Source organism: Canis lupus, chromosome 33 (assembly GCF_048164855.1).
Source record: "Canis lupus baileyi chromosome 33, mCanLup2.hap1, whole genome shotgun sequence".
In the NCBI taxonomy this organism is placed as follows: Eukaryota; Metazoa; Chordata; class Mammalia; order Carnivora; family Canidae; genus Canis; species Canis lupus.
Window position 1 is genome coordinate 11995946 of NC_132870.1, and position 24204 is coordinate 12020149.

The 24204-nt window shown below is 40.2% G+C and overlaps 2 protein-coding genes and 1 non-coding gene across 10 annotated transcripts in view; 1 reads left to right on the top strand and 2 right to left on the bottom strand.

The window, feature by feature from the left end:
* Nucleotides 1-24204, top strand: part of HERC3 (HECT and RLD domain containing E3 ubiquitin protein ligase 3) — a 113468-nt gene that overhangs the window by 86746 nt on the left and 2518 nt on the right. For 3 of the 8 annotated variants that reach the window (XM_072810196.1, XM_072810197.1, XM_072810195.1), the window contains 2 exons: nucleotides 22367-22550; nucleotides 22781-22883. In XM_072810196.1, coding sequence (XP_072666297.1) covers nucleotides 22367-22550; nucleotides 22781-22883 — 287 coding nt within the window. Of the gene's footprint in view, nucleotides 1-807; nucleotides 7134-12173; nucleotides 12274-21046; nucleotides 21577-21638; nucleotides 21825-22366; nucleotides 22551-22780; nucleotides 22884-24204 lie in introns of those variants that run through there. The other 5 variants (XR_012023244.1, XM_072810200.1, XM_072810201.1 and 2 more) reach the window with 5 other exon arrangements.
* NAP1L5 (nucleosome assembly protein 1 like 5) lies at nucleotides 5727-7701 on the bottom strand. Its single transcript, XM_072810202.1, has one exon. It carries the CDS (start codon nucleotides 7593-7595, stop codon nucleotides 7059-7061), a length of 537 nt encoding a protein of 178 aa, XP_072666303.1. The 5' UTR covers nucleotides 7596-7701; the 3' UTR covers nucleotides 5727-7058.
* On the bottom strand, nucleotides 15914-16020 carry LOC140624061 (U6 spliceosomal RNA). Its single transcript, XR_012023598.1, has one exon. It is a non-coding gene; the product is annotated as a U6 spliceosomal RNA (small nuclear RNA).

Sequence of the window (24204 nt, forward strand, 5' to 3'; positions counted from 1 at the left end):
ACACAGTCTCTTTAGGGAGTAAGCTGTTCTCATGAGCCAACCATATTTCAAATGTGCAATAGACTAAATTGGGTGATTGAATCTGAAGAGTTCAGAGAAGTCAACTTGGACTGGGAGGACAGATACGGCATAGAACTAAGTTGGAAAGCTTCCTAAGATTGAGTAACAGAAAGTAGAGACAAAGATTACAGTAAAAAGTGAAAGGTGCTCCAAAGAGTGATCGCTTAACCTTGGCTGTTATTTTAGGGAGGGAACAGTGAGTGGTGAGTGTGTGGGGTATGAGTACTGGTTGGGGGACATTGCTAGGGGGACCCATACTAGCTTAGCCTTGGGGGTTATTAGATTGTGGAAGTCTTTGGAAATTAGAGAATTTTAGACTTCATTCAACAGGTAATAAGAAGCCACTGTTGATTTGTGAGCAGAGGAGTTGCATGATAGAAGTAGGTTCCTGGCAAGCTTTCTTTTTTCATGCTTTCTCCACTGTTTATATCTGTGCTGACACATACATACTCATGGACAGTGCTTAACCCTAAGAATGGTACTCAGAATTAGTGTGGAAGAGTGTGCTTTTGTTTAAAAGGCATGTGGGAGGGGGATGGTGGGGTGGCCCGGTCAGTTGAGCATTGGACTCTTGTTTTCTGGCAAGTTGTGATCTCAGAGTCATGAGCCCTGTGTTGTTGGGCTCTGTGCTCATCGCAGAGTCCTCAAGTTTCTCTTTCCCTCTCTCCTGCACTCTCTCTCTCCCTCCCTCCAATAAATAAATAAATCTTTAAAAAACATGTGGGTTCCTTTTCTCTTACTTTGCAGTTGTTTGCTACTAATTGACTTCAGGGCTGCTCCTACAACACATTTTCAATAAGGATGTTTGGATGCCACAGAGTTTCCTTAAAAGAAAGGCAATACTTAAATCCAAGAGTAAAAAGAAGGGAGCCCGCATCATTCTCTTACTTGTATTATGAAGCTCCTATTTACATGACTTCTAAAAAGTCGCTTCAAAAGTTTTCAAGTCTTTTTACTTGCTGTAGTTTTAAAAATTGCCAGGCAGAAGGTGGTGGACTCCTGTTTTGATTGCCAACACACGGTGTTTGAGATTAACACGTGGAACTTCTGTCTTTGGTGAAATTTAGGTTTTGGCTTTTCTGGGTCACTAGCACTCAGCAAGCACACAGTGAACTCATCCATTCTGTCTTAGGCACTGTGGTACATGCCTTTGCACTAGTGACAGGAGGCAGACCTTATTTCTGTCACACAGTTACCTATTGGAGAGGCTTCTGAGAACCTAGTATAGTTATTGCCACATTGCTTAGTATCACTGTCATGGTGAAGCACAACTGGAAAGGCATGAGTGCATTTCTCTTCTTTTTATTTTGTTCTGCAAAAGCAGAAATATTACCAGCAAAGCCTATTGAGATCCTGGTAAGAAATGCATACAACTGTGAAAGATTAATCATTCCAGCTGTTTTTCCCTTTTATCTAGTATATGTCATAATCTCATCCCTAGGAGTTGGGGTCCTTTTTGGGAATTTCTTAGATGGACCTAAGAAAACTAGATAAAAGAACTATAAAAATAATGCCTGCTGGATTTTTAACTTGTGGAGAGTAGAATACACAGATACTGCTGGTATTGAAGCTGTTTTGTTAACAGTGAAGTATTTGCTGTCACCACTGCCCTGGAGAAAAATGCTAGAAAGATACTAATTCTATATCCGTAATTTATTATATTTCATTTGATCTTAAAATTGCATTCTGTCCTTGGACAAGAGCTGCAGATATCAAATGAGTTACAAGCATCCAAGTAAAAGAACATTCATGGGTGAATGCTAGTGGCTACATCATAGCTAAATCTTCCCGCAGCTGCTAATCACATCTGCATAGTGACTACTCATGGTGAAGTATTTCTCACATTGTGTAACATGGTATTATTACCATTAGTGAAAAATCCACATATCATTTTAGATTCCCCCAAATTGACCTCAATTTAATGTAGTCAAATTAAATACAATAGAGGTCTTCTCCCATTTCTGCCATATTAAGGAAGGGATGGAGAAAATAATAAAAAGACCACCTAGTAAGGCATGCAAGTGCTCCAAAGGGCACCCAGAATCCATAGTGAGAACCTGAGGGAAAAAAATCATACGTGACAGACACCTTGAGTTCCTTAAGGTCTGCTGAAATTAGGACTGCTGACAGACTTGAGTTGATCTCTCAAGATAGTCTATAGGACTTTAAGATCTACTTTGTATTTCTCATTGGGCTGTTCTCGGAATAGCAGATAATTAAAATGCCAGTAACATTTCTTGAGTGCTTATATTTGTCTAAGTACTTCACACGGAATGCTCCCCACTTCACGGATGCAGAAGCTGGGGCACGCACAGAGAGGCATATGTTACTTGTTCAGGGTTACACAGCTAGAAATCTAGGATTCAGAGCCAGGCATTGTGAGTGAGAGCTTGTGCTCCACCCCTCTTCCCCAACCTAGGAAGAAAAATGACTTAGAACGTTTGCTATTTTCCTTTCAGGCACAACTACGGAGTTTTTAAAAAACAAAGTTGGCATAGTTAAAAATAAACTATATATATAAAATTATATGTTGGAATTTTTAAACTTAGCTTGAGACAATGCTTATATTTACCATATATTTACGGACACCCTTCATGATGACTACACAGTCTGCCATGTGAATGTGTATGTTCTGTTCTCTCACTTTGGGGTATTTGGCTTCTAAATTCTATTTCTCTCCCTCTTCCTTAATTTTTAATAAGACCCATGAAGCATCTTTTGTGTAAAAAGCTTTGTTTGCCTTTAAAATTGCTTTTTAATGATAAGATCTCAAGGGTGAAATTGAATTAGTGTATATCATTTTGAATCAGTTGATAGATGTTTTTGCTAAATTGATTTTATTAATGAATTATATATCAACTTGTATATTATAAGTGTATGAGAGTACTCATTTTACCTAATCCTTATAAACACTGAGTATTCTCTTAAAAAAAATTAAATTCTGTTGCATTTGTAAAATTTTGCGTTTCTTGCACACAGGCTACTTTTCGTATTCTACAGAGCTTTGATGCATTTGACTGTGAATTAGATAGAAATGGACAATATTGTGAATGTACTAAATGCCACTGAATTGTTCATTTAGATGGCTAATTTTATGTTATGTGAATTTCTCCTCAATAAAAAGTGTTTGTGTACATGTGTATGCACGTGCAAATGTGTCTCTGTGTCTGCCTTGAGAGGAAACTCTCAGGCAGGGAGAACTGCTGTGTCATGCTTTGGTAGTGAGCATCAGGAATGCGACACTTTTCTGCGTAATGCTCTGAGAGACTAAATTGAATGTGTAATGTGTGCTCCTTTTCTTCCTGCCAGTTATTTGGTGTATTGCTGACAAATTTGGGCATATAATGGATTAACACTGAGTGATAGTGCTTGATCCACCTTGAAGGCAGAGTATCCTGCTAGATATTAACATGCAGGTTTTATGGTTGCCTGAGGAACTATCAAATAAGCAGTGCAGGAAACAGGGTAAATATCAACCCAGTTAGGAAACGTTGTAAACTGCCTGACATTGTGAAGGGCATCGTGAGTGTCCCAGTGTCCTGGGAAAAGTGGCCAACAGTGGTGTGACTGGTAGCTAGAAAACCCTACAGCTAAAGTCTTACCCTAAGTGGAAGGAAGACTGCTGGCCAGAGCACTCGGCTGGAAATGCATGTGTTGCAGAACTCACCGGAGCCTGGGTCAACTTAGGTCTGCCCTCTCAGACCCCTGCCTGCCCCTGGGTCTTTCTGCCCCAACCAGGGTTGTAGTATTTCCTCTTTTTAAACTAGTCTGCTGGCATTCTTTATGTATTCCTGTATTGAGACTAAATGATCTTAAAATTTGTGGGAACTCTTTATTATATTAAGATTGTTAAACCCTTTGCCATTCATATTTATTGTAAATTGTATCCCTAGTTGTTTGCTTTTGAAAATGTGGAGTGCTTGTGTTTAAATCTCTATAACTTACGAATTTCTGTGTTGTGTCTGTTGATTATTTCTTTTGGTCTTTTATCACCAATCTCAGCCTTTCCCTGTCCAATGATTGATAAATACATAATGTATTCTCTTCACTTAAAAAAATTTGGGAGGGGTGGAACTTGTAGTCTAAGGTAAAAATCTGAATTGTTCCTATATTGCTAGCTTCCTTAGCTATTCTTATAGGTAAACGTTAGATTAATTACATTAAGTTCCAGATTCAGTTTGGGTTTTGATTTGAAGTGTGATAAAAGTTAATTTGGGAAGAATGGACACTTTTGTGGTATTCAGTCTTACCATCCAAAGGCCCGTTTTACATTTCTTTTTTTTTCTTTTTTTTTTTAATTTTTATTTATTTATGATAGTCCACAGAGAGAGAGGCAGAGACATAGGCAGAGGGAGAAGCAGGCTCCATGCACCAGGAGCCTGACGTGGGATTCGATCCCGGGTCTCCAGGATCGCGCCCTGGGCCAAAGGCAGGCGCCAAACCGCTGCACCACCCAGGGATCCCCTGTTTTACATTTCTTTCTGATTTTTTCACTTTTCACATAGGTTATACCTATTTTTTATTTGAGGTTTTTATAAATGTTTTATTTCTATTGTGAAAGAGTCTTTCCATATATTTTGATCATTATTGGTACCTAGAAATAGTTAATAGTTTTGTATATTTATCTGGCAGCTGGTCAACTGCTCGAATTTAGTCAATGTTAATAATTTTCAGTCATTTTTCTTGGGTTTTCTATATATAATTACATGCTTAGAAAAAAAATTTTCCCAGGTAGTTAGACTCATTTGTTTCATTCATTTTTTTTTTTTTTTACTAGATGGATTTAGAAAAATATTAAAGGAGTCTCTTATCCCTAGAGATAAGAAATACTGAATTTTATTAGTTTTTGCTTCTATTAAAATAATCATATAATTAAGATAATCATTGACTTCTTGCATAATATGTTACCTTGATTTTCTCTTTCGGCTGGCCTGGTCCTAAGGATGATTAACATTATGTTAAGGTTTAACTCTACTATTGCCAATAGCAACAGGTCGGAGCTGCCTTCCTGTCCTTAAGGAAAAGTGGCATAATTTCACTTGTGTAATTTTAACCCTTAAGTGAAATGGAAGAAATGCATCTGAATTTTTAAGTTTTAGGGGGGAGGGTTAATTTTTAGACTATTTTGCTTCATTCAGGATGCCCAGATGTTAAGGTTGAAGTAGCCTTGTTTTGCATATGCATAATATCACATGTAAAAGTCTTTTATCTATTCTGGGAGGAAATCAAAACCTTATTATATATTGAGGAAACCAAAATGAGATAGATTATTGAATTTCCTGTTTTCAAATTAAAGTCCACATTCTTTGAGGAGGAATCGATAAACTTAAGAATACAATGATGTCTGTTTTCTCCCCCTTTTGTACCTGGGGAGGGAAGGAAGATTGAATTTCCAATCAGTGTCTTTATCTTTCATGTAATAATAAAACAATAATTAAATAATAATAGCTGAAATTTCTTGAGCACTGAGTGTGTGTCAGACCTTATCCTACAGAACTTGTGTATTAGCTGACTTGTTCTCCATAATTGTGAGGAAGAGGCTGTTACTATCCCCTTTTATAGAAGGAGAAACTGAAACAGATCAACTGACTTGTGTAAGGTTCGTTGCTTGTAAGAGGCAGAGCTGGGATTTGATTCCAGGCAGGCAGGCAGAGTATTCCGAGTCCTTTTGTTTTTTGAAAATACTGTTTTATTAACACTACAGTGGTAAACAACTTTATGCTTATGTTTTTTTATAGATCACTGAATCACACAAAATTCAAAACCCACAAGGAAGCTTAGGAGTCTTTACATTTAATGTGTCCTTCCTGAAAATCCTTAACTGTATGCCAGTCTGTCTTCAAGCATTAAAATTTGAATATGCACCATTTTTTAAATTTATTATGTCACATTTACATAGCAAAATAATGAAGGCACAGCTAATACAAGCAAACTTAAACCCTTCTACTTCTGAGCTGGGGGTGGGGACACACACTTGTATTGGTTCTTCAAGTATTTATTTTTTCCAACATTAGCTTCATTGAAGAGTTCTGATAATTTTCACAGCTACATTCTAAAAGCTACATGACAAAAAGACTTCACAAGGATCAAACTACATAAAACACTGAATACACATGCTTTACAGGATTTGCTACATTCTACATCTTTTCAAGTAAATTAATATTTCTAGAAAGCTAGGTAAAGGGATTGAATACTTAAAACATTTTGGGGTTTTTTTTCCACCTTTGTAAACAGACGCTACCAAGAACACACATAAACATAAGACTGTAAATAACGAACACATACGTTGACAATATTATACAGGTTATACACCCTCCTTCTCAGAACCATGTTGCTTGTCTTAAATTCAAATATTCAGAACATTCTTTAGAATGTGAAGTGGCAGTTTTCCAGACCTCATTAAACAGTACTGTCATGATCTCCATCACAGGCTTCCACAATTCCATCACTCTTCTCTGAAGTGTAAAGCTGATGTGTGGGTTACAAAAGCAAAGACTTAAAGATGAGAGTCTTCTGCTTTTTCCGCACTGGAGAATGTCCGGACTAAAGAAACTGAAGAATTAAGCATTGAGAACATGTTCATTCAGTCTTGGTCTGGGTGTTCCGTGTGTAGTGTGATGATGGTGGGATGAATAGGTTTCAAAGTGACATTCTTCACATCTGCTTGACACCCTTAAGCCTCAATTGCAGTCCGTGCAGAAGAGATCATGGAAAAAAAAAAAATCATTTTAAATTTAACTGGTTTTCTTCAACACCTTTTGATACATTTATTGTGTTCAAAATGAAAAATGTGAAACGGGCTGGCCAGGATCTGATTGCTTCAATTGAACTTAATTTTAGGAATGTCAAAATTGATTCACATTGTATTTTGGTCCCAAACCTGAGCCTTATTTTTAGAAGTCCACCAATATTCAAAAAAAAAAAAAGAAAGAAAGAAAGAAAGAAAATAGGGGGTTTTGTTTTCGTCGTCACTCTTCCTCTTCCATCTCTGGCCCCGCTTATTTCTTGGCGTCATCAGGCACCGCAGAGTGGGGACCCTCATCTTTGGCAGCCGCCGCCTCCACAGCAGCCTCCGCCGCAGCTTCCTCCTCCTCCTCCTCCTCCTCCTCCCCCTCCTCCTCATCCTCGTACTCTTCCTCGTCGTCGTCCTCCTCCTCCCCCTCTAAGGTCCATGCACACCCCTCCATCTCACCGGTGAGCTCTTGGATCTTGGCAAGTAGGGGCTTATAGATGTCGTTATACTTTTTTTCCAGAGCCTGAAATTCCTTATCAAATTTGGCTTCTATCTTATCGCAGCGCTTCTGCAGCTTTTTGAGGGCCAGGACTCGGCACTTCACCGAGTTGGGCAGGCTCTCGATAAAGTCATTTTTGGGCTTCGGCGCGTTGTCCGCGGGGGTCTGGGGCTCCTCGGCCGTCGGACCGGCCGCGCTGTCCGAGTCCCCCCCCTGCGCGCCGCCTTCCGCCATTACCTCCTCCGCCGCCTCCGCCGCCGCCTGGCTCGGCTCCGCAGGCCCCTGGTTTTCCGAGTCAGCCATGTTACAGCAGCAGCCGCGGAGCTCTAGCGTGGCTCCCGCAGACACCCGCGCCCGCGCTGCGCCAGAGCGGTCCTGCGGCTGCGGCACGCGGCGGTGACGTCGGCCGCGGCGGTGACGTCGGCCGCGCCGCGCCCCGCCCCCCTGCCGCCGCCCCCGACTGGCGCTCCGCCGTCCACTGACGGGCGCCCGCGGGCCCTGGGGCTGCCCGCCGCCTCCCTGGCACCGCGGCTGACGTCCAAGCCCGTTCCTTAGGCGCTCGCCCCCGCGGAGCTGGGCTGGGAACGGCAGCAGGTGCCCGAGGCCCCCTCTTCGGGAGCCGCTTGGGCGGCCTCCGCCCTCCTGAGTCCGCCGCTCTGCCCCGCTCGCGTCCTCGGACCCCACCTCGGGGCTGTCGGTCTCGGCCTCTGCGGCACCGCACAGCTGGCCTTGGTCTGGCGTCAGTGGCTTCGGCCGCCTCCCTTCCAGACGGCGGAGGCACGGGAGAGCCGACCCTCCTCTGCCCGCCCTTCGGGGACGGGGGCCTGTGTCGGAGAGGGCAGCCCACGCGGGCAGATGCCCACCCAGCGGCCTCGGTCGTCCTCAGCTTAGTGCCCTGTGTGTTGGCGGCACGTCTCTTAGCAAGAGGCACCCTGGAAGCAGTTTTGCAGCCATTTGGATAGGGAGTCTAAGGACCCTTGGTATTCTGGGGTGTGTTCTGGAAGTTCCCTCAGATCCTTGTCCTGAGGGCAGGAGTAAAGCTGGAGAACCGCCAAAGACCGGCAAGGCCCCCCCACGCCCGGGGTAAAGCGTGTGTTCAGTGCGGCTGTTCGTAGGGGCGCCCCCGTGTGCTCTCAGACGTGGTCCCCAGTGCACTCCACGGTTCAGTCCGCTTTGTGGTCTTGCTGCTGATTTGCATCTGAGAACACTTTTTCAGAAAGGTCCTAACTAGAGAAGTCTCCTTTTCTGATAGCAGGGTGAGTAGTCGCTTTATGTTACTTCTTCCCCCTTGCTTTTATCAGGCCGAATGTAGCTTCTTGAATTAAAGATGACTGCACATACTTGAGGTATGGAAGAAGACGAATGATCCTTCCAGGGATTCCGTAGGAATGTTTTCAAATGCGACAGGAATTGATTTAAATGTTTTTCATTCACCAAATTGGGACTTACTAAAGCTCTTCCATCAAGCGTATGAATGTTAGGAAATTACTTCCCAGAGTACATTTGATGTTATCTTACGGTTTTTATGAATATTAGTTAATATGTAAAGCACTTAATGCTGACACGTAGCAACCACTTGGTGTGTGTTTTTTTTTTTAAACAAAATAATTGCATTCATGAATATGCAAGGTAACCTGCATTAATGTTCCCTTTTAAGAAGGACATTTTTGTGCCCTTCCCCAAAGAAAGGAACCATTTACAAAAAGCCCAATATATTCCCATTAGCAGACATTCTAGGGTGTTTTTGTTTATGTATTGGTGATTCTTGTTGTCTGTTTACTTTCTTAATTCTGTTCCAGTAATTTACTTTCCCCTTTTCTGTTACCATTTGTAGTGACTGGGTTTTATTGGTAAGGCTGACATATCCGTTTTAGCTCCGACTGAATTTAATGTGATAATACATCTATATTTAGTTGGTGACATTATACATATTCTATATATCTCCCATTGTTAGGAGGTGGAAGGATCCCCCAAACTGAGAATGATTCCCCAAACTGAGAAGGCACTTTGAGACCAGAAGATGAAGCAAGCCACTCCAAACAGTTTACACAGAGCTTTGTTCAGGGTAACTTACTAATAGAGGGGATTGGGTGGGGGATGATCCATGGCAGCTGCATAGTTACTCTCTGCAAAATCCAGACCACAGTGCCAGATTCTAGAGAGTGAGGAGCCACACAGGAGAGCATTATGGTGAGTCAGAGGGTTTGCATACATCTCAAAGGGCTTGCATGCACCTGATAGCTCACCTTTAATTGGATCTTGTGACACCACCTTTGCATCAGGAAGGGAAAGACCAAGGGACGCCTGGGTGGTTCAGCGGTTAAGTGTCTGCCTTTGGCTCAAGGCATGACCCTGGTCCAGGGATCAAGTCTCACATCAGGCTCCCTGCAAGGAGCCTGCTTCTCCCTCTATCTCTCTGCCCCCACCCGCCCTGTCTCTCGTGAATGAATGAATGAATGAACAAACGAACGAACGAATGAATATCTTTAAAAAAAAAAATGAAGGGGAAAGAACCATGTTATCTCTAACAGATTCATGGGCCATCCTCATGGGCCTCCTCATGGGAGGCCAAAACAAGCCTCCCCCATCTGGGCCTTGGTGGTGAATTCTAAGGTATGTAGATTAATTTCCAAGGGGCCTAAAACATGTAGCCCCCCAAGAATGGTCACTGAGCAAACATGAGAAAGATGGAAAGCCAAAGACTGAGTCAGTATTGTCAGCATTCCTACACCCATATATTCTGTTTATCATCTCCTGATGGTTGCAGTTATCTTGAAGTTAGGAATACCTTTTCACATTTTAAAGATAAGGAACTTAGAAGCAGAAAACTAAAGTGAAGTAAATATTTTGTTACTATATGTATTACTTGATTGGCATAATCAGAGACAGAAAGTGGGCCTTTTAACTCCTATAGTGTAGAAATTGTGACAGACTTTTAAAAAAGCCCCACTTTTAATAAAATCCATATGACCTATTTGACTTACTTGAGACAAATAGGATGTGCTCATCTTTCAGGATTTTTATGTTGTCTTAAAAATCTTAAAATTTCGTGTTAAGCTAGGTCTGTTCTATTGAGATAGGATTTATATATTATAAATAGATGTATTTCATGTATAATAATATAATTAATCGATGTGTAATAAAATTCATCCTTTGCTTTGGCAAATACAATCATGTAAACACTACATTAATTGAGATGCAGAATAGTAACATCATCCCAAAATACTCCATCACAGTCCTTCCCTTACTGTCAGCCCTGGTGATCACTGATCCATCTCTAAAAAATTTTTTTTCCAGAATGTCCTATAAGCGGAATCCTATGTGTGTGAACTTTGGAGTCTGGCCTTTTTGACTCAGTATAATGCATTTGAGATTCGTCCGTGATGTTGTACATTAGTCGTTTGTTCCTTTTTATTACTGAGTAATAATATTCCCATTTGGGTTGTTTCCAATTTTTTGTGATTACAAAAAATGCTGTAGTGAACATAAGTTTTTATTTCTCTTGGCTATGTACCTAGAAGTAGAATGTTTGGTCATATGGTAAATATACATTTAACGTCATATGGTAAATATACATTTAACTTTTTAAGAAAGTTCCACAGTTTTCCAAGGTGACTATACCATTTTACTTTCACATCAGCAATGTACGAGTTATAGTTACTCCACATCTTCAACAGCATTTGGTATTGTTGGTTTTTTTCCCCCCTAATCTGCTAGCTGTGTATGGTATCCTTAATGGCTAATGATGCTGAGTATCTTCTGATGTATGTGTCATTCATGTATCTTCTTTGATGAAATGTCAGTTTATAGCTTTTGTCCATTTTCTGAGTTTTTTGCTTTCTTATTTTTAAAAAGCTTTATAGATTCTAGATACAAGTCCTTGTGAAATACTTTCTACCAGTCCATAGTTTGTCTTTTTCTTCAAAAAACAAATTCAAAATTTTGATAACTTTTTTCTTTTATGGATTGGGCTTTTGGTGTCATGTCTAAGAGATCTTTGCCAGATATAAGATCATAAAGATTTGTTCGTTTTGTTTTTTAAAAAATTTAATTTTGGGCAGCCTGGGTGGCTCAGCGGTTTTAGCACCACCTTCGACCCAGGCCTTGATCCTGGAGACCCGGGATCAAGTCCCACATCGGGCTCCCTGCATGAAGCTTGCTTCTCAACCTCTGCCTGTGTCTCTGCTTCTCTCTCTCTCTCTCTCTCTCTCTCTCTCTCTCTCTCTCTGTGTCTCTCATGAATAAATAAATAAAATCTTTTTTTTTAATTTTAATTTCAGTTAATTAGCATATAATGTATTATTAGTTTCAGAGGTAGAGTTCAGTTATTCATCAGTTGTATATAACACCCAGTGCTCATTACATCATGAGTCCTCCTTAATGGTCATTACCCATTACCCTATCTCCCCCATCCCCCTACCAGCAACCCTATTTGTTTGCTGTGGTTAAGAGTCTCTTATGGTTTGTTTCCCTCTCCGATTATGTCTTGTTTTATTTTTCCCTCTCTTCTTCTATGTTCCTCTGTTTTGCATCTTAAATTCCACATGGAAGTGAAATCATATAATTGTCTTCCTCTCATTGACTTATTTCACTTAGCATAATAGTGAAATTTAGTTCCACCCACATCGTTGCAAATGGCAAGCTTTCATTTTTTTGATGGCTAATGTCCCATTGTATATTTATACTACATCTTCTGTTGATGGACATTTGGGTTCTTTCCATAGTTTGGCTATTGTGGACATTGCTGCCATAAACAGTGGGGAGCAGGTGCCCCTTTGGATCACATTTGTACCTTTGGGGTAAATACCTACTAGTGCAATTGCTGGGTCATAGGGTAGCTCTATTTTTAACTTTTTGAGGAACCTCTGTTCTGTTTTCCAGAGTGCCTGTCCAGCCTACCAGCAGTGTAAGAGGGTTCCTCTTTCTCCACATCCTCGCCAACATTTGGTATTTCTTGACTTGTTAATTTTAGCCGTTCTGACTGGTGTGAGGTGGTGGTATCTTATTGTGGTTTTGAGGTGTATTTCTCTGTGCTGATGATGTGAAGCATTTTTTCACGAGTCTGTTGGGCATTTGTGTGTCTTCTTTGGAGAAATGTCTGTTGGTGCCCATTTCTTGACTGAATTTTTTGTTATTTGGGTGTTGAGTTTGATAAGTTCTTTTTTTAAAGATTTAATTTATTTATTCATGAGAGACGCACAGAACGAGAGAGAGGCAGAGAGACAGGCAGAGAGAGAAGCAGGCTCCATGCAGGGAGCCTGACGTGGGACTCAGTCCCAGGTCTCCAGGATCACGCCCTGGGCCGAAGGCGGCGCTAAACCGCTGAGCCATCCGGGCTGCCCGAGTTTGATAAGTTCTTTATAGATTTTTGGATACTAGCCCTTTTTCTGATAAAACATTCGCAAAAATCTTCTCCCATTATGTAAGTTGTCTTTTGGTTTTGCGACTGTTTCCTTTGCTATGCAAAAACTTTTTATCTTTTTTTTTTATAAGTACTTTTTTTTTTTAAATTTATGATAGTCACAGAGAGAGAGAGAGAGAGAGAGAGAGGGGCAGAGACATAGGCAGAGGGAGAAGCAGGCTCCATGCACTGGGAGCCCGATGTGGGACTCAATCCCGGGTCTCCAGGATCGCGCCCTAGGCCAAAGGCAGGCGCCAAACCGCTATGCCACCCAGGGATCCTGCAAAAACTTTTTATCTTGATGAAGTCCCAGTAGTTCATTTTTGCCTTTGTTTCCCTTACCTTTGGAAAGGTGTTTAGCAAGAAGTTGCTGTGGCTCAGGTCCCAGAGGTTGTTGCCTGTGTTCTCCTCTACAGTTTTGATGGTTTCCTGTCTCACATTTAGGTCCTTCATACATTTTGAGTTTATCTTTGTGTATGGTATAAGAAAATGGTCCAGTTTCATTCTTGTGTATGTGGCTGTCCAATTTTCACAATACCATTTGTTGAAGAGACTGTCTTTTCCCCAATGTGTATTCTTTCCTACTTTATTGAAGGTTAGTTGACCCATTTCTGGGTTCTGTTCCATTGACCTATGTGTCTGTTTTTGTGCCAGGACCATACTGTCTTGATGATTCCAGCTTTATAATGGAACTTGGAAGTCTTGAATTGTGGTGCTACCACCTTTGGTTTTCTTTTTCAACTTTCCTTTGGCTATTCGGGGTCTTTTCTGGTTCCATAAAAATTTTAGGATTATTTGTTCCAGCTCTGCAGAAAATGGTGATGGTATTTTGATAGGGATTACATTGAATGTATTGATTGCTCTGAGAAGCATAGACATTTTAGCAATATTTGTTCTTTCAGTCCGTGAGCATGGAATGTTTTTCCATTTGTGTCTTCCTCAATTTCTTTCATTAATGTTTTATAGTTTTCAGGTTATAGATACTTTACTTCGGTTAGGTTTATTCCTAGGTATCTTACGGTTTTTGGCGCAACTGTAAATGGGATCAATTCCCTAATTTCTCTTTCTTCTGTCTCGTTATTAGTGTATAGAATTGCAACTGATTTCTATGCATCGAATTTGTATCCTGCCACTTTGCTGAATTCCTGTATGAGTTCTGGCAATTTTGGAGTGGAGTCTTTTGGGTTTTCCACATGGAGTGTCATGTTATCTGCAAAGAGTGAGAGTTTGACTTTTTCTTTGCCTGTTCAGATGCCTTTTATATCTTTTTGTTGTCTGATTGCTGAGGCTAGGACTTCCAGTACTATGTCGAGCAACAGTGGTGAGAGTGGACATCCTTGTAATGCTCTTGACCTTAGGCTGAAAGCTCTCAGTTTTTCCCTATTGAGAATGATACTCTCTGTGGGCTTTTCATATATGGCTTTTATGATATTGAGGTATGTTCCATCTCTTTAGTGTACAGAGTTTTAATCAAGAATGGATGTTATACGTTGTCAAATGCTTTTTGTGCATCTATTGAGAGGATTGTATGGGCTTTTCTTTTATTAATGTAGTGTATCACATTGATTGATTTGTGGATGCTGAACTACGCTTGCAGACCAGGAATAAGTCCCACTTGGTCATGGTGAATAATCCTTTTATTGTACTGTTGGATCATATTGGCTAGTATCTTGGTGAGAATTTTTACACCCATGTTTGTCAGGGATATTGGTCTGTAATTCTCCTTTCTGGTGGGATCTTTGTCTGATTTTGGGATTGAGGTATTACCTTGTAGAACGAGTTTGGAAATTTTATTTCCATTTCTATTTTTTGAAACAGCTTCAGAGGAATAGATATTAATTCTTCTTTAAATATTTGGTAGAATTCCCCTGGGAAGACATCTGTCTGGCCCTGGATGCTTGTTTGTTGGGAGATTTTTTATGACTGCTTCAATTTCCTTCCTGGTTATGGGTCTGTTCAGGCTATTTCTTCCTGTTTCAGTTTTGGTAGTTTATATGTTTCTAAGAATGTATCTATTTCTTCCAGACTGCCTAATTTGTTATCGTAAAATTGCTCATAATAGTCTCTTATCATTGTTTGTATTTCTTTGGTATTGGTTGTGATCTCTCCTCTTTCATTGATGATTTTATTTTCTTGGGTCCTTTCTCTTTTCTCTCCTAGTTTTTTTTATCTGTTCTACTGTTCTCTGGGCTTCTATTTCATTGATTTCTGCTCTAATCTTTTTAATTCTCTTCTCCTGCTGGGTTTAGGCTTTATTTGCTGTTCTTTCTCCACCTCTTTAGGTGTAAGGTTAGATGGTGTATTTGAGACCTTTCTTATTTTTTTGAGAAAGGCTCGTATTGCTGTATACTTCCTTCTTAGGACCTCTTTTGCTTCATCCCAAAGGTTTTGGACAGTTGTGTTTCCATTTTCATTTATTTCCATGAATTTCTTTAATTCTCTAAGTTCCTGGTTGAGTCATTCATTCCTTACTTAGTAGGATGCTTTTTAACCTCCACGTATTTGAGTTCTTTCCAAATTTCCTCTTGTGATTGAGTTGCAGTTTCAAAGCATTGTAGTCTGAAAATATGCAAGGAATGATCCCAATCTGTTAGTACTGGTTGAGACCTGACTTGTGATCCAGTATATGATCTGTTCTGGAGAATGTTCCATGTGTACTCGAGAAGAATGTGTGTTCTCTTGCTTTAAGATGGAATGCTCTAAATATATCTGTGAAGTCCATCTGGTCCAGTGTGTCATTCAAAGCCATTGTTTCCAAGTTGATCTTCTGCTTAGATGATCTGTCCATTGCTGTGAGTGGGATGTTAAAGTTCCCTGCTATTATTGTGTTATTGTCAATGTGTTTCTTTAATTTTGTTATTAATTGGTTTATATAATTGGCTGCTCCCATAATAGGGGCATAAATATTTAGAATTGTTAGATCTTCTTGTTGGATAGACCCTCTAATTTTGATACAGTGTCCCTCTTCATTTCTTATTACAGTCTTTGGTTTAAAATCTAATTTGTCTGATGCAAGGATTGCTACTCCAGCTTTCTTTTGATGTCCATTAGCATGATAAGTGATTTCCCACCCTCTCCCTTTCAATCTGGAGGTGTCTGGGTCTAAAATGAGTCTCTTGTAGATAACATATGGATGGGTCTTGCTTTTTTATCCAGTCTGATACCTGTGTCTTTTAATTGGGGGCATTTAGCCCATTTACATTCAGAGTAACTATTGAAAGAAAAATATGAACACTTCACAGATTTGTGTGTAATTCTTGCACAGGGACCATGCTAATCTTCTCTGTATCATTCCAGTTTTAGTATATGTGCTGCTGAAGCAAGCACCCTATGTGTTCTTCCAGAAGTTTTATAACTTTAAGTTTTACCTTTAGACCATGATCATTAGCTTTTATATAGGTGTGAGGCATATGGATGTTGTGTCGATTCAGCACCATTTATTGAAAATGCTATCTGCTGAATTGCTTTGCAGAGTTGTTGAGAATTAATTGACCTTATTTGTGTGGGTTTATTTCTGGGCTTTCTGATTCTGTTTCATTGATTTGTGTGTCTGTCCTTTTACCAACACTATACTTGGCAACTGTAACTTTATAATAAGTCATGAAATTAGGTAATGCCAGTGCTCTAACTTTGTTCTTTTCCAAAATTGTTTTGGCTCGTCTAGTTACTTTACCTATCTATATTAATTTCACAATCAGCTTAGCAAAAACATTTTTTTTAAGACCCTTACTACAGTTTGAATTCAGACTTTTAAAAAACCGTTGGCAATGGATATAGTACTTGCTCTTTTAAATTTATGTCTTAAAATGTCAGCTCATTGAGGATTGTTTCATTTTGTGGGCTTTATGGACTCTAGTGTACAGTTGGGGCTGCCGTAACACAGAATTGTGAATAATGTAGATGAGCTATCATGTTGTGAAACCTTTATCTCAGCATATGATAATTTCTCATGTTGCTGTCACAGTGGAAATGAAAAGAATCAGGATCCCTGGGTGGTTCAGTGGTTTAGCGCCTGCCTTTGGCCCAGGGCATGATCCTGCAGTCCCGGGATCAGGATTGAGTGCCGCATCAGGCTCCCTGCAGGGAGCCTGCTTCTCCCTCTGCCTGTGTCTCTGCCTCTCTCTCTCTCTCTCTCTCTCTCTCTCTCTCTGTGTGTGTCTCTCATGAATAAATACATAAAATCTTAAAAAAAAAAAAAAAAAAGGAAATGAAAAGAATCAAGTTAGAGGAAAGGGAGGGCACTTAGATGAGGTGGTTGGGAGCACAGGTCTGTATTCAAACATCTGGCTTCAAGTTCTGCCCCTGCCCATGTACTAGCTGTTTGTCTTGGATTTAGTTCTGAAATTGGAATAATGACAATTTATCTGAAAATTTTTGAAAATGAAAAATTACTGAAAATTTATCTCTACAACCTACAAAGCTGTTTTTTTTTTTTAATTTGTGTGTATTTTTATTGGGACATAATTCTCATGCCATTAAATTCACTCAAAGGTAGTTTTGAATATTCATTGCGTTAGTGTGTATCTAAGAATGTATTGCTGTGACGAGCACCTACTAAACACTTATAACTATTGATAATCATTGTTAAAGGAAAGAGTGTGTTGAGAGGAATACTAAATGACATACAGAAATTAGAGTCTCTGAATGAGTTTGCGAGGGCTGCTATAACAAAGTTCACCACATTAAGTGCCTTAACAATTTATTGTCTCAGTTCTGGAAGCTAGAAGTCCAAGAACAAAGCATTGACAGGGTTGGTTTCTTCTGAGGCTTCTCCCCTTAGCTTGCAAATGGTCATCTTCTTTTATCTCTTCCCTTTGTCTTCCCTCTGTGCATGTTTCTGTGTCCAAATTTCCACTTCTTATAGGGCATATATTGGATTAGGGTTCACCCTGATGATCCTGTTTGAACTTGATGACCTCTGTAAAGATCCTATATCCACATAAGGTCATCTTTTGAGGTAGGTAATGGGGGTTAGAACTTCAGTAGATGAATTTTAGAGGGATACAATCCAACTCATAACACTCTATCCTGCAGCCTCCAAAAGTCATGTCCTTTCACCTATAAAATTCATTCACCCTATTCCAATGTCCCACAAAGTCTTAACCCATTCCAGCATCAACTCTAAGTGCTAAAGTCTCATCTGTGATGGTTAATTTTAGGTGTCAACTTGACTGGGTTATTGGGTACCCAGATATTTGGTCAGATACTATTCTGGGTATATCTGTGAGAGTGTCTCTGAATGAGGCTAAGATATGAATAGGAAATTGAATAAATATCATCTAAATCAGGTATGGGTGAGACTCAGAGTTTGATTAATCCTGAGGTAAACTTCTTCCACAGCTGTGAAGCCAGACAAGTTACCTGCTTCCAAATATGATCATGAGCACAGACATAGGATGAACATTCCCATTGTAAAAGGGAGACATTCAGAGGAAAGAGGTCATAGGTCCCAAGTAAATCCTAAACCTAGCAGGGAAAATTTCCCTAGATTTTGAGGCTTGGAGAATAATCCTCTTTGGATCCAGGCTGTGTCCTTTGGCCCACAGGAGTGGTGGCCCCACCCTCTACGGCCAAGAAGTTACTGGCCCTGGTTCTTCAACCTATGTCCATGGTGGCATTGATAGGCTCACTGGACTCTGATTTGCCTTTGGGCCATTCTTCTCTTTTCTTAAAGATAACACTTGTTTGCAGCCAGATAGTTTTGTATGCTCATTTCTTACCAGGAGAATCCCAGAAGTCCAACAGCCTTCCTTCCTTCTGTCCATCTCTGCCTCTTTGGTGCAAACTGGTAGTATTTCTGCTCTAATTTTTTTTCTTTAAACTTTGTTGGCTTCCCAGGCAATTCATGGGGGTCCAAGCCATCATACAAGAGCGTTCTTCACAAATCTTTCCTGGATAACCACATTTCTATTCCTACCTTCTCCTGAGATGACTGATAGGATTCATGAGTCACATGCTTGATCTCTTCAGCAAACCATTTTTCAGACACACCTTTCGCCCTGTTTCCAGAGGATGTTATCTGGATAGGCTAAGAATTTCCCAAGCCTTGAAGTTCTAATTCCTTTCCACTTAGCAATTCCTTCTTCAGTTTATCCCTTTCCTCTTTCATTTTACTAATAAGCAGTTTCAAGAAACCAGACCACACGTTCAATACTTTGGTTGGAAATCTCCTGAGCAGAATAGGCAAGTTTATCACTTACAAGTTCTCCAAAAACACTGGAACACAATTTGGCCAAATTCTTTGCCACTTTATAACAGAATTGCCTATAATTTCCAATAAATAACATGTTTTCCATTTCCATCTGAGACTTCACCAGAAGCATTTTAATATTCAAATTCTAGCCAGATGATGTTTATGATGTCTCTTTATTTTTCTGACAACAAAAGTTTTCTTTATCACTCTCTTCTTTTCTTTCTGAGCCTTCACCAGGATCTCCTTTGCTGTTCCTATCAACTGTCTCTTCAAGGCAGTTTAGGCTTTTTCTATCAACTGCCTCAAAACTCTGACAGCCCCTACCCATTACCCAGTTCTACAGTCATCCTACATTTATAGGTATTTGCTATTATAGTACTCCACTTCCACCTACCAGAATCTGTATTGGGCTTCTCCAGAGAAACAGAACCAGTAGGAGATATATATATACTTATACACACACACACACACACACACACACACACACACACCCTCCTACGCTCCTCTGCAGGTTCACAGCTGTGGAAAAATTGTACCTCAGGATTAATCCATCTCTGAGTCTCGTCCATATCTAATTTAGATGATATTTACACGATATATTTAGTCAGGGTTCTCCAGAGAAGCAGAATATGTGGGGAGCACATATTTGTGTGCAAATATGCACATGTGTGTTCATGTATATAAATACAAGGAAACAAGGCGGAGGATCTGCAGTCAGCAAGCTGCAGGCCCAGGAGAGCCAGTCGTGGTTCTTCCAGTCCAAAGGCAGGTAGGCTTGAGACAGAAATGGCTGATGCTCTGTTACAGTCTGTGGGCAGGAAAAAACTGATGTCCCAGTTCAAAGGCAACGTGTGTGTGTGTGTGTATGTTAGAAGAAAGAAAGAGAAAGAGATACTGATCCTCGGGAATCTGCTCACATGATTGTGAGGCTGGCGAGTTGGAAATATTCAGGGCAGGCCGGCATGCTGAAAATTCTGGCAGGAGTGGATGTCACAGTCTTGAGTGAGAAGACAGTCTAGAGGTCAAATTCCTTTCTTTTTGGAGGATGCGGAGGATCCTTAGTCTTTTAAAGCCTTCAGCTGATTGGATGAGGGCTACCCACGTTTTGAAGACTAATCTGCTTTACTCAAAGTCTACTGCTTTAAATGTTAATCCTATGTAAAAAATACCTTCACAGCACCGTCTTTCCTGGTATTTGACTAAATAACTGGCTACCATAGCCTCGCCAAGTCAACACATAGAATTAACCATCACAGTCTGTAATAAAATATGTTGATGGTGCTTCTCTTAGGCAGTTGTGCCAGGAAAATCCTCTTAGTTTATCTAATGGGTTTTAGGTAAGTAGTGCATTGAATGCAGTGTAAGAAACTTTTAGCATCTGTGGTTAAGATGTACAATAATCTTTTATATTAGTGGCTTTTATTTTAAAAATTGAACATTTAGCCTGTTTCAAAGATGAGAAAAGAGAGGCTTAGTAGGCAGCATACAGCACATGGCAAAGCCTGGAATGAATTCTTGTCTGCTTCACTTACCTGCTGTATGACACCACCTGTTGGTTAGTTATGGGTGTATGGTGAGCATGGGGGAAGTGTTTGCTTGGAGGAAACCTAAGATGTTCAAGGGTAGTTTTATGAAGTAGTCCATTACAGTGAAGGATAAGTAGAAAGGATCTGTCTTCATAATGTCAAATTTTAATTTTTAGAAAAATTTAAAATACAGAAAAGTACAAAGACTAAAATGACAGACATCTTTGTATCTATGAACCAAAGTAAACAGTATTTGCTTTAGATTTTGTAATGTAAGAAAACGGTGACCAAAATTCCTATGCATCCCCTTCCTTCCTTCCCTCCCTCTCTTCCACTCTTTCTCACACAGATAAAATCCTGATGAATTTGATGCCTGTTCTTTCATGTTTTTATACTTTTATAATGTGTATTAAGACCAATTAATTGCTTTTATTTTTAAAAATTACCCCACAGTTTTTACATACACCAAATACACAATTTCACATTCAAAATAAAATCTTATAGCCACAAACCATGTAATAATTGCTAGTATTTACCAAGCAGCCTTGGTTCTAAGACCATTACATGTATTAACTCATTTAATTTTTCTAACAGTCCTATGAGTTGTATACTCTTATTTTTTCCCATTTTACAGTTGAAGGGATCGAGGCAAAGAGAGATTAAATAACTTACCCAAGGGTCACAAAATGTAAGTAGCAGAGCCACTGACTCCTATAGATAGTGTTGTTATAAATATTTGAAAACACTGAATGACATCCCACCAATTGAGCAGTCAGTAGTTGGTTTGGTTGCATATGATGCGGTTAAATTGATCCAAGATGGGACTGATACCAGGGAAAGAAAAATGTTAAAAAACTATTTTTTATGCAACTTATGTAAATGCTGTCATATTGTACTTAACATTCAAAAACTTGGGTTTCACTCAAACGTTGTTTTTGAGAATCTGTTCATTTTGATAAATCGGGCCTAGTTAATTCCATTCAAGTGCTGTGCTTTATGCTTTTGGTCATATGACCATACCATCTTTTTTTGGTCCTTCTCCTATTAATAGATATTTAGTTTTGTGTCTTCCAATTCTCTATATTACAAGAAAATGCTGCAGTGAACATCTGTGTACTTATCTTGTGCACTCATGTGAGAGTCTCCCTGGGCCACACGTTCACCCCCCACCAACCCTGTACTGGAGTAGCTCAGTCAAAGGGTATTTACATTTTCAACTTTTCTAGATATCGGCAACTTACTCTCCCAGATGTTTACGTCTCAGTTCATAGTTGACATTCCCACCAGTGAGAGGCTGAATGCATGTGAACAATGGCCAGACAGTGTATAAAAATAGAACTCTGCCCTGCAGCCTGCAGAAACCTGCCCAAGAAGCCAACCCCTCATCTACAAGAAGCAGCCCAGGAGGCCAGCTTGCTGTGAGTCAGACTTGCAGGAAGTTACTGTCTTAATTTGCATTTAACTGATTATTAGTGAGATGGAACCCATTGTATGAGGCAGTCCCTTCCAGAAAGGAATTATGAAGGATAAGTATTCTACCTTTTACCTTTTAGAATAGGCGAGGATACCAATAGGAGATTATTTAACTTTACTCATTTCTGAAGAGAAGGGAAGAGGCCTACAATTGTTATATTAGACTTTTTCTTTTAAGCAGAAAAAGGTTGTATTTTTTTTCTAAACTGAAGTCTAAGTAGAGTTAGCAAGATGAGAACTGGAGCTCCTCAGGTAAAATAGTCAGTGGTATGGTTCTCCCTTTCTGGCCTCCTCTGCATCCAACCTGTTCTCTTCTGCCCCCAAGTCACCCAACTCAGTGGAACCCTTGGGCTGGGTGGCGATCTACGGGATGCCTCCTGGCATGAGAATTTGATGTAATCCCATTTTTCATCTCTCTCAACCTCAGAAATTCTGCAAGACTTAAGGCTAAATGTATTCTCATTCTTTGGTTTTCTGGCAGGCAGGAGTTTGTGGACGCTTACGTGAATTACGTCTTCCAAATCTCAGTTCATGAGTGGTACACGGCCTTCTCCAGTGGCTTCCTGAAGGTGTGCGGTGGCAAGGTGCTTGAGCTCTTCCAGCCTTCAGAACTGCGGGCTATGATGGTGGGAAACAGCAACTACAACTGGCAGGAACTAGAAGAGGTCAGTGTGAAGGGCCCTGTCTTTCCCTCCAAGGAAGCTGTGGTGGCCAGGCTGGGGTTGCCCAGAGTCTGCACTCTTCCCTGGTGTTCTGTGGTTGAGTCAGAAGTGGAGGCCTCCTTGTCTCAGAGCTTAGTTCTTACTCTCAACCGCAGATGGTACATAAATGTATGTCCTCTGTAATATGATTCTTCTTTAAGGTAAGTGTTCTTCTTTTTGTTTTTTGTGGGCAGACTGCCATCTACAAGGGTGACTACTCAGCCACACATCCCACTGTGAAACTATTTTGGGAGACATTTCATGAATTTCCATTGGAAAAGAAGAAGAAGTTTCTCTGTAAGTATCAGTCATGTTAGAATGGTGTCGCATGTGGTAAATAGGATGATATACCCCTAGGTTAAGGCCCACCCTATTAAGTGAAAAAGAGTAAGGGAAATATATTTACACGTCTTAACGAGATCTCAGGCAAACGGTTCTTCCATGTTTGTTACCTAACAGGATGTGTTGCGTGAAAGAAGAAAGAAAAGCATCTCACTGATTTTCAGTTGCTTTAAAAATATGTGTTATTTAAGGGTCGCCTGGGTTGCTCAGTAGTGAGCATCTACCTTGGGCCCAGGGCGTGATCCCAGTGTACTGGGATCGAGTCCCACATCGGGCTCCCTGCGAGGAGCCTGCTTCTCCTTCTGTCTCTGCGTCTCTCTCCCTCTCTCTGTGTCTCTCATGAACGGATAGATAAAATCTTAAAAAAAAAAAAAAAAAACTCGTTATTTTATATGTGAGTGTGATGAAGTAATCCGTTGATAAAATCTAATTGGATTAACTTCCCTTGATCTCTCTAGGCTTTTGAAAATTTTACAGTGTCTGCCACAGATGTAACTGGGGAGATGTGATTTAGAATAGCTTCATTGAGATACAATTCACAAAGCCTACAAATCACCCAGTTAAAGTGTATAATTCAGTGGTTTTTAGTATATTCACAGAGTTGTGAAACTATCAGTAATTTTTAGAACATGCTCATCACTGCAAGAGGAAACCCTGAACTTACTAGCACTCCTTCCCCATTTCCTCCCAACTTCTCATGTCCCCCTCTGCTTACCAATCTTTCTGGCTCTGTGGACATTTCACAGAAATGGAATCATACACTATATGGTCCTTTGTGACTGGCTGGTGGCATTTGAGAAGGGTAATACATTTGGAAAGGAAAATGAAGCCTGGTTTATGTGAATAAAATTCAGGCTTTTCAAAATAGTTGAAATCTTTGTTCCATATATAATCAGGGTCAGCAATTTGCCAGTGACCAGTATAAGATTTTTATCTATATAAAACAATGGGAAAAAAAAATGGGATTTGAAAGGCAATCCTTTTTGCTTTATAAGAGTGAGCATATATTAATATTAATGCAAGATTTACCCCCAGATTCTACAGCTCCCATGGAGTAAGGATGAGAGGAAGTGGAAAAGGGGGGCCCACACAGGGATGCTTAAAAAAAAAGCCCTGCTTCTCCACCACCTAATTACATTGGCTCTTGAAAATGAGTGGCATATAAGTCAGATGACAGGTGAAAATTTGTAAAGGGAGCTTGAAGGGCTGTAACCACCAAGAGGAGCCTGCTTGTAGTCATGGAGATTTCCGTAAAAGACATTTTTCTGTTCAGAGA